A 10899-nucleotide genomic window follows, 5' to 3' on the forward strand; every position below is an offset into this window, starting at 1 on the left:
TGGTGAGAACCCTGAACAGCTCTGCATTATATACCTGAAGTGGAACTTCAGCAAAAACTTTTGAACTCTTCGTTCTGGAGGTCTGTATATATGAGGTGTGTAAATGTCCCTGCTGCAGATAGTTTTCAATGTCCTTAAAATAAATATAACACTTTTAAAAGGTTCAAAACTACATGCAAAATATCTCAAATCTAGCCTGTTTATCATTGCTTTAAGCCCTCTAGGGTTTTTGGTCACACTGGTATTTGTAAAACCCATCAACAATGTTGGTCAGTTTCTGCGTTCCGTTAGAGCAGTCTGACAGTCTGGTTGTTCCTTCTCCTCATTTCCCCCTTCTTCCTTTTATTTTTTGTGAAATTCACAAGAATACAAAAAGAGAAAAACCTACAAGAAAGTAATGGAACAGTCAGTTCCTTATACAGTGGAATCCCCCAAAAACTGTAAGGGGTTATAGCCCTCCCTTATTCTATCCAAAATGGGGAGAAATTTTTTGCTTTTTTTTTAGTGACACTTTTCAGCTTTTCCAAACATTACTTAGTTGAGAATCCCCTATCACTGCATTTTCAGTGTCCAAGTACCTCATACCCATGTGTGCCACCAAGCTAAATGACCAGCATGTGTTTTCTCATTTCTCCAAAATGTCAGTTGGAAGCCATACAGTCACACTGTGTTTATCTGCCACTTGCCGACCGCCGCAAGTACATATACTGCGGCGGTCAGCCCCTCACAGTATGGGTACGTCACTAGCCTGTGAGGCTCTGGGGAGCGAGCGCACGCCGCCGGAGACACACTCCCGCGCGGTCACGGAACCCCCCCCCCCCGCGTGTGTCATTCAGTGATTGTTGGTGGAGAGGGAGAAAGGCAGGCGGCTAATGTAAACAAGCCGCCTGTCATTCTCCCCTGTGTAGAAACAGTGATCATACGGTTCTACTATGTAGGACCGTTGATCATTGTTCCTACAGCTCAAGCCACAGCCAATCGCAGTTAGAATCACACCCCTAGGGACACACATAACCCCTCCCTCTCAAAAAAAAGTTAACCCCTTCACTGCCAGTGTAATTTTACAGTAACAGTGCATATGTATAGCACTGATTACTGTAGTAATGTCACTGGTAACCCCAAAAATGTCAGTCAAGGGTCCGATCTGTCCGCCGCAATGTAGCAGTCCCGCAAAAAAAATCGCAGATCGCCGCCATTACGCGTTAAAAAAAATGACAAAAATCTTTCCCTTTGTTACATAGTTGGTGAGGTTGAATAAAGACAAAAGTCCATCCAGTTCAACCTGTGTAGATGTGTGTGGCTGTAATCATCTTGCATACCCCTGAATGTTCTGATCCTTGAGATGTACGTCTAAGAGTCTTTTGAAAGCCACCATACTACCCGCAGAAACCACCTCATGTGGTAGAGAATTCCACAATCTTGTAGCCCTAACAGTAAAGAACCCCCCACGTTGCCTGAGGTTAAAACGCTTCTCCTCTAATCGCATTGTATGCCCCCGAGTTCTCATGCAATCCCTTCGACTGAACAGCTTTTTTTCTAAGCCTAGATCCCCATTTAGATATTTAAAAATTGCTATCATGTCCCCCCTCAGGCGTCTCTTCTCCAGGGAGAATAAATCAAGCGATTGCAGACGCTCCTCATAATCAAGGTCCTCCAATCCCCTAATTAGTTTAGTTGCCCTTCTCTGGACTCTCTCCAGCTCCAACACATCCCTTCTGAGGACTGGTGACCAGAACTGGACCGAATACTCCAGATGAGGTCGGACCAGAGTTTTATAAAGTGGAAGGATTATAGTTTTATCTCTGGAATACATCCCTTTCTTTATGCATGCTAATATTCTGCTAGCCTTGGCAGCTGCCGCTTGACATTGCATGCTGTTGCCTAGTCTATCATCAACCAAGACTCCCAGATCCTTCTCCATTTTTGATTCTCCCAAGGGTTCCCCTCCTAACGTGTATTGTGCTTTTATGTTTCTAGTCCCCAAGTGTAAAACCTTACATTTCTCCACGTTAAACCTCATTTGCCATGTCTTTGCCCACTCCGTTATTTTGTCCAGGTCATTCTGTAGGATATCTGCTTCATGCTGTGCTGTTATTGTCCTGCCTAATTTTGTGTCATCTGCAAAAACTGATATTGAACTACTGATCCCGTCCTCAATGCTGTTTATGAATAAATTGAACAAGGTTGGTCCTAGGACTGAGCCTTGGGGGACCCCGCTTACTACCTCAGACCAGTCTGAGTATGTGCTGTTTATTACCACCCTTTGGATACGCCCTTTTAGCCAGTTCCGTATCCAAGAGCAAACCCTGCTGTCGATACCTGCAGACCTTATTTTATAAATTAAGCGCTTATGGGGAACTGTATCAAACGCCTTAGCAAAATCTAGGTACACCACATCCACTGGTCTGCCCCTATCTAGCTCACAGCTCACCTCCTCGTAGAATGTTAAGAGATTGGTTTGACAAGAACGCCCATTTGTAAACCCGTGCTGGTTACTACTGATGATGCTGTTGTTCTTAGCAAACTCTACGATATAGTCCCTTATCATCCCCTCCAGAAGTTTACATACTACTGATGTCAGACTGACAGGCCTATAGTTTCCCGGTATATGCCTCTGACCCTTTTTGAATATCGGAATCACGTTAGCTTTCCTCCACTCCCCTGGTACATCTCCTGTCCTAATACTGTCCGCAAAGATCAGGAACAGTGGTCTGGATATAACCTTACTGAGTTCCTTGAGTACTCTCGGATGTACGCCATCCGGGCCTGGTGATTTGTTTGTGTTGAGTTTATCCAGCCTTTCCCTGATTTCCCCCTCTGTTAGCCATAGTGGCAAGTCCTGTGTATTACTACTAACTATACAGTCATGGTCAGTGTACCCCTCCGATTCCTGTGTAAAGACTGATGAGAAAAAGGCATTCAGTACGGTTGCTTTTTCAGTGTCCTCTGTAACCATCCTCCCATCATTGTTAATTATGTGTGCAATATGCTCTGCCCTAGTTTTTTTGCTGTTGATATACTTAAAGAATTTCTTTGGGTTTTTTTTGCTATCCTCCGCTATTTGTCTCTCAAAGTCTATTTTAGCCATCTTGATTTTGTGTTTACACTTCCTATTTGCCTCCTTGTATTGGTCGAAAGCCAATACTGTGCCCTCTGATTTATATTTCCTGAAGGCCAATTTTTTTCCCCTAATAAGTTTTTTAACGCTCCGGTTTAGCCAGCCAGGTTTGGCTTTGTCCCTTCTAAATTTATTTCCCATAGGAATGCACTGCAAGATGCCTTTGCTTAATATGTTCCTAAAGCATTCCCATTTTTCCTCTGTGGTCAGTGATCCCAGGGTTTGGTCCCAGTTTACCCTTTCCATCAACAAGTACAATTTTGGAAAGTTTGCCCTTCTGAAGTTAAGGGTTCTTATGTTCCCCACTTGCCTTGCTATATTGTTATTTACGCTAAATGTGATCATCCTGTGATCGCTAGAGCCCAGGTTGTCCTGGACTCCTACCTCCGAGATTAGGTCTGGGTCATTAGTGATCAATAGATCCAGGATTGTGTTTTCTCTGGTAGGGGAATCCACCAACTGTGACATGTAATTATCCTGTAAGGTTTCCGTGAATTGACGGCCCTTATGTGAGTGTGTAGTCCCCTCTCCCCAGTCAATGTCGGGATAATTGAAGTCCCCCAATATGATGACTGATCCTAGCTTTGCCACTTTACCCAAAAGTGCTAAAAATTCCAGCTCTACCTCCTCCCCTTGGTTAGGTGGCCTATAGCAAACCCCCACAATTACTTTTCCCTTTTCTCCTTCCCTATGGAGTTCTACCCACACGGATTCTAAATCCATACTCATCCCTTCCGTAATGTCACTCCTCTCTATCACCCTTACATTATTCTTGACGTAGAGACATACCCCTCCCCCTCTTTTTCCTACCCTGTCCTTCCGGTACACTGAATACCCTTGGATATTTGCCAGCCAGTCATGTGAGGGGTCGAACCAAGTCTCCGTTATTCCCACTAGGTCTATGTCCTCCTCATGTACTAACATTTCCAACTCATCCATTTTATTAGCTAGGCTCCTGGCATTAGCATATACCCCTCTTAGTTTTACGGAAGTTAAACGTGATTGGTTATGTTTATTCCTGTTTGGTCTGCGGTTCTCCCGCACAGACCTACCAATAGACGACGTGGACCTACTGTCGCTGCTGACCCTACAGCTGCCTTCAGTCCTTTGCTCCCTCCTAACTGACTCTACTTCTGAGCCCTCCCCCCCCCCCCGTCTCCTAGTTTAAAAGCTCCTCCAACTTGGTGGCCATCTTTCTCCCCAAAAGAGCTGTACCGCCCCCATTAAGGTGCAGCCCATCCTTACTAAAGAGCCGGTAGCCGACTGAGAAGTCAGCCCAGTTCTCCAGGAACCCAAACCCCTCCTTCCTACACCAGTTCCTCAGCCACTTGTTAAGTTCCCTAATCTCCTTCTGCCTCTCCTGTGTGGCTCGAGGTACAGGCAGTATTTCAGAGAAAACCACCTTGGAGGTCCTTTTCCTCAATCTATTACCTAAGTCCCTGAAATCGTTCTTAAGGATCCTCCACCTACCTTTAACTTTGTCATTAGTGCCCACATGCACCATGACCGCTGGGTCATCCCCAGCCCCGCACAACAATCTGTCTGCCAGATCTGCGATATGCCGAACGCGGGCGCCCGGTAAACAACATACTGTTCGGTTCACGCGATCTTTTTTACAGATTGCCCTCTCTGTCCTCTTGATAATTGAGTCCCCCACTACCACAACCTTTCTAACCTTTCCTGAGTTACGGCCCCCCTTCTTCCTGGAGCCGACCCCCCCCTGGCAGCTGGGGGAGGGCGCATGCTCCAGCACTGCCACCCCTGAGTTGATATCCCCCTCAACCTGCAACTCGGCAAACATGTTGGGGTCTATCAACTCAGGACTGGCCTCCCTGACACTCCTCCCCCTAACATTCCTAACAGTCACCCAGCTGCGTACCTCTGCTGCTTGCGTCTCCTCCATTCCTCCCTCCTCTATGCTGACCCCTGCCAGCGCCTGATGGGTAAAGTCCAAGCTCCTTTCCAGGTTGTAGATGCCACGCAGTCTTGTCACTGTGTTCTTTAGATCCACGCGATAACTTTTACGCAAACCAATCAAAATACGCTTTTTGCGATTTTTACCAAACCTATGTAGCATAAAACAAATTGGCCGAAAATGTTAAAAAAAATTTAGATTTTTACATTTTTTTTTTTGGGGGGGGGGGGGATTTCATATAAAAAAAATGTGAAAAATATTGTTTTTGCAAAATTGTCGCTTTTTTTTTTTTTTTTTTTTTTTTTTTATAGCGCATGATCAAAAAATCGCACATGTGATCAAATACCACCAAAAGAAAGCTCTGTTTGTGGGAAAAAAAAGGACGTCAAATTCGTTTAGGTACAGCGTCGCAAAATACCCCCTGGTCAGGAAGGGGTTAAAATCTTCCGGGGCTTAAGTGGTTAAGTAAACCCCTGAATGTGCATATTCCCCCACAGTGCAGTTCTACTGAGATTTCTAAACTCAATACAGTGACATTGGCGTGCTGTTGGTGAAAACGTGGAACATGTATCTGGAAACCCTGCTGTAGGTGGCATCTATGCCACGCTCTGATAGTGAGGTCCAGTTTTCTGTGATTTTTTATATTTGACAGTAAGTTAATGCCCCAAATTTACTTTTGAATAAAATTCCATAGACACATAGGTATTGTCTTGTACAAAAGTTAATTGATCATATAAAGGTGCAGTAAGGAAAGTACAACCTCCTAAGTAAAGCAATTACAGGCTTTTTTACAGCCTTTGGGTTGATAAACCCGTTGACTTAATTACATTGTTAAATGTTAAGGCTTTGACATTGTGCGAATAGAAAAGCAATCTGTTTGGTAATAAAGCAAGGTAGGGCTATACTAGTCAGCATAGCAGATTATAGTAAGGAGAAATGATGTAGGTGAAAAGCTTCTGTCAAGCATGCAATGTAAGCAAAATTCTCTAAAATTTTATGGCGGTTACAGTGGTAGTAAAGTCTGGGTTAAAAAGAAAATGGAAATTCCCCCTGCAACTTAATGTCACAATGTGCTAGTATGCATTGCATACTTGCACATTATGAAAGACTTGCCTTAAAACAAAGTACCCCAGCAGTGTGCTGTCACTGCTGACAGGTCTTCCTTCCTCCCAGGTTCGTGGACCCTGACTGTTTGGCTAAGCAGTGATGACGTCATAACTGCATGTGCACAGGAGCCACGATTGTGGCATTGTGCTCTGAAGGGACTTCATACTCGGTATGCAGTGACTTCACCGGCTGCAGAAATAGTACTTCTCTCCTAAACGGTGCACATTTAGGAGTTATTCCTTGTACATACAGGTAAGCTTACCTGTGGGTACAAGTCACCAAGCAGTGTCCGGGGGGGGGCTGTGTTCTGGGGCAATAACATATGGCGCATACTGCATGGTACAGCTCGGTTTGATGCTTTTCCACTGCATGGTACGTGTTTGAACAGTTTGGTACACACTACATGGCTCGCTTAAACAGCACCACCTCGGTTGGGGTTCCAAGCGGGCCGTACCTATACCATATCCCACAATCCTTTGCATGCAGCCTTGATTGTTTGTCACTACTAGCCACTGATTGGTCAGAGAATGTTAATCCCACCCACTTACTACTTTAGTGGAAAAGCAAACCGAGCCGAGTAGAGCCTATACAGTGCTGCTGAAACGTTCCGACTCTTACCACGCAGTGGAAAAGCAAACTGAGCCGAGCTGGGCCAAGTGGAGCCGAGCTGGTACTTGCATTGGAAAAGTGTCATTAGTATTACTAAACCCAGAACCCTTCATTTGCTAGATCTGGTCTCTCACAGAGCATGGTAATGCAATTTAATTTTAGTAAAGTCAAACTGCTAAATACCTTTTAGTCATTAGCAGTGTATAGCAGTCTTGTGACTTCCATCTGTGCCTGTTTAATATGGTTGTAAAGTCACTTTTTACCTGTAATTAAGCCTTTTAATAAGGCTTACCTATAGGTACTGTAAATATCGCCGCATGCGTGGGAGTGACGTCACGTGGCTTCGGCCAGTAATACAGCCGGATTTCGCAGACCTGGAAGGTAGACGGGCAATGATGGATGCGGCCGCCAGCGGAGACAACGCGGGCTTCGTTTGCAGGTAAGTGTCACATAATGTGCTGGTATGCAATGCATACTAGCACATTATGAAATTACTTTACAGGGGGGGTGGGAATAGTTTACTTCCTCTTTAAAGCTTGTAGGAGGAATCAAACTGTCTTTTTACACAATGCAGAGATTGCACAGAGTATAACGAGCATGCTTTACTGCATGAACAGACTGATTTTACTGTTGTGGGTTTAGTAATACTTTAATTAGGCTCTGACCTGAAGCCTGCTTACTAGATATAGTGACAGAAGTGTGTGCGCTACCAAAATATCAACACCGAAATCTGCCTTTTAGGTTTAAAATGAAAATTATAGTGTTTGATATACAAAATTGTAACAAGGTACCAACATCCCGATTGAATATAAATTCTGGGTAGGAGAAAGAACCTACCAAGGGAATGGGTGGGGGCTCAAGGTGTCCAAACCGCCATCCAAAGAAATGAACAAAAAGCAAGATGAGTAAAGGGGGAAAAAGGGAGAAAAATAATTGAAGACAAGAAAACAATAGAAAGAAGGGGGGAGGAGAAAAAGAAGAGGGAAAAAAAGACAGAAAAAGGAGGAGAAAAAGGGTGTTAGAAGGAAAGTGTGAAGGAGAGGGCTGGTGGGATTTTAAGTGTACCGTAAGCAAAAAAGTAGCAACAATAATAAAATCAAGTTATTTTATTTTAACATAACAAAACCAGATATAGGAAACATGTACAATACATAGTGAAATGCATGAAGTCCATTACAAAGGTACATAAAATAGGCAATCAGTGTTATATAACTCATCCGATGTACAAGACCTCGGAGATTAACCCAACATGTTTCGCAGCCTAGTTGGGGCTGCTTCTTCAGGGGTCTGTCATAATATACAATTGGAAGCCTTTAATGACCTGAATGGTACTAAACATCCAATATGTTAAGTAATATGAGACCCAATTAAGGGACTACATAGACTGGAACCCAGAGGTCCCTATCTCTCAAAGAGATACAAATAGGGGATATTGAGAGGCCAGTGGTAGAAAGCAACTATACGTCTGTAAGGTGTGATCGGCAATTCATGATAAGAATGCCAATTCTCGGGCAAGCCAGTAGAGACTCCAAAAAAGGTGTCCAGGCAACAATACCACGATGGGAAAACACCAACATGTATTCAGATAAATAGAGTGGCCATCTCTGGTTTTATTATGTTAAAATAAAATAACTTGATTTTATTATTGTTGCTACTTTTTTGCTTACGGTACACTTAAAATCCCACCAGCCCTCTCCTTCACACTTTCCTTCTCACACCCTTTTTCTCCTCCTTTTTCTGTCTTTTTTCCTCTTCTTTTTCTCCCCCCCCCCCCCCCTTCTTTCTATTGTTTTCTTGTCTTCACTTATTTTTCTCCCTTTTTCCCCTTTACTCATCTTGCTTTTCGTTCATTTCTTTGGATGGCGGTTTGGACACCTTGAGCCCCCACCCATTCCCTTGGTAGGTTCTTTCTCCTACCCAGAATTGCCTTTTAGGTTTAATAGAATACATTTTTAATTTTTTGTAATTTTTTTTTTGTAAATGTTGCACTTTAACAGTGATATGCTATTGGCTTTTAATGTCGACCTACACCCTAATTGTTGTGATGCACGCTGTCCATGTCCTCTTCATAGTGGGGTTTTATATAGGTTAGACAGGGAATTTCGGTTTGTTTTTAGGGAGTTTTTTGTTTCCACTGTTTGTAATGAGACCCATGCAAGGCACAGTTGACTGTGCAGTCAAGGTAGACCATTTTAAACAGAGACAAGTCTTTTTTTTTTTTTTTATGTAGCGTGGAGATAATATCTGAACCTAAACACCACCTTTTTATTTTATTTATTACCGGGACTTGTATGGCACTGTCCATTTACGCAGCGCTACACCTAAATATGGCAATATGGCACATTCACATCTGTCCCTGCTCTCAAGGAGCGTACAATCTAAGGTCCCCCATCTCACATTCCTACATACATATACTGGGGCGGGGCCAATTTAGACAGGATCCAATAAACATACCAGCGTGTCTTTCAAGTGCCAGAGGAAACCCACACAGGGAGAACAAGCAAACTCCAGGCAGGTAGTGCCATTGTTGGAATTTGAACCGGTGACCCTATTGCTGCTAGGCGGAACTTTAACCACTGTGCTGCATTATGTGCAATTTCATCAAAACTGGAGCAATTTGAAACGGAGACAGTTGTGCATGGCAACCAATCAGCTTCTGTTTGTTCAGTTAAACATTTAAAAAAATGAAAGCTAGAAGCGGTCTGGTTTCCATGCACAGTTTAATAATTCCCCATGAATTTTAAATAAGCGATCACTTGAGATAAAAGGGCAGTGTTGCCTTCAAAGTAAAAGGATAACTGGACAACTGTTAATCTTCCTGTTGGTCAGTTTTGCAAAGACATTTTTATTTTTTAAATAAGATGAGTACCTAGGAGAATTGTCTGCGGTTTAAAGAGAAGGAACTGTGGCACCAGACTGTTTGAGGTATGGTGGTTTGTATACAGAGGTTGCTAAATTGAAGGCCAATATTGTTGATGCCGATAAAGTTTAAAGGAAATCTTTATCTTTAGATTAGATTATACAGATTTTACTTCAACCTTTGACAGACACTGGATTTTCTATGACAGAGTTGCAGTAGAATTCACAGATTTTTATAAAACAGGCAGTTTTATGGGCTAAATTCAACTGTCTAATTACTTTTAAAACATAAACTTTATGTATTTGTCTTCCTACAGCTGGATTACGGGGAGTAGTACGCGGTGGACTGGCAGGCTTTGCTCTCACAAGTATCTATGCTTTATATAACAACTGGGAACACATTAGGGGATCTTCAACACGGCTATCATTATGAAGAGTTTTTGAATTGCACAGAACTGCAATCCTTTGAGATGAACTGCTTTCAGTCTCTTTCTGGACATTCTACTTCTATGAATTGCCACACTGGAGCCCTAAGGTGGACAATTGTTTGTTAGAGCTAAACAAGGATACGTAAGGATTAGTGGACGTTGTTGAGGAACCATCAAAACACACGGCTATGAAAGACTTCAATCCATACCTCTGCCGCCCACTGAGCCAAGAAAACGCCTAGATGAGAAGGATAACTTGTCAGTTTTAACACTTAAAAAATATATATATATTTAATGTTACCAAATGATATTGTATCGTATTACTGGCTATCTTGTACTTAAAGCTTAAATTAAAGCTAAAGTTATGTGAAACTGGCTTTTCATTCCTATGGGGAGGGAGGCGCTTAATAAATGACCAACATTTAAAATCCAGAGCTCCCCAATGTAGACCTTTTTTATAAAATTGCTTGTTGTCTGGCTGTTATGATCATCCTCTGGTTTTCAGTTCAAGTCCCTTCCCTATAAGAAGCATACATATTTAGTAGTTTGGACTCCGCAGAACTGATCCAGAAGATCCTGAACTCAATGAGCCAGGAAGCTAACATTCCCCATATATTTGTTATGACTGGTGTTTTAAAGCTGTTGTTTACCCCGCTTAGTGATTTTTTACCTACAGGTAAGCCTTTAATAAGGCTTACCTGTAGGTGAAATGAATATCTCCTAAACCCCGGCACGGTTTAGGAGATATTCATCCTGCATGCAGCTGAACATGTGCTCTGAAGGTCCGGCATAAAGTGGCGGAACTTCAGAGCTCCTTGCCAGAACAGAGGGCTCCCGTGTGCATACACAGGTGTGACGTCATC

General features: G+C 42.9%; 1 protein-coding gene across 1 annotated transcript in view; it reads left to right on the forward strand.

Moving 5' to 3' along the window:
- The window catches only part of LOC309562608 (mitochondrial import inner membrane translocase subunit Tim23-like), a 32466-nt gene extending 22058 nt beyond the window's left edge, over window positions 1-10408 (forward strand). Inside the window, exon 7 of the mRNA XM_082266861.1 lies at window positions 9926-10408. Coding sequence (XP_082122987.1) covers window positions 9926-10041 — 116 coding nt within the window. The 3' untranslated portion in view covers window positions 10042-10408. The remainder of the gene's footprint in view (window positions 1-9925) is intronic.
- Window positions 10409-10899: the final 491 nt, after the last annotated feature.

The sequence above is a fragment of the Pelophylax lessonae genome, assembly GCF_965119305.1.
Source record: "Pelophylax lessonae genome assembly, chromosome: 9".
NCBI classification, from domain to species: Eukaryota; Metazoa; Chordata; class Amphibia; order Anura; family Ranidae; genus Pelophylax; species Pelophylax lessonae.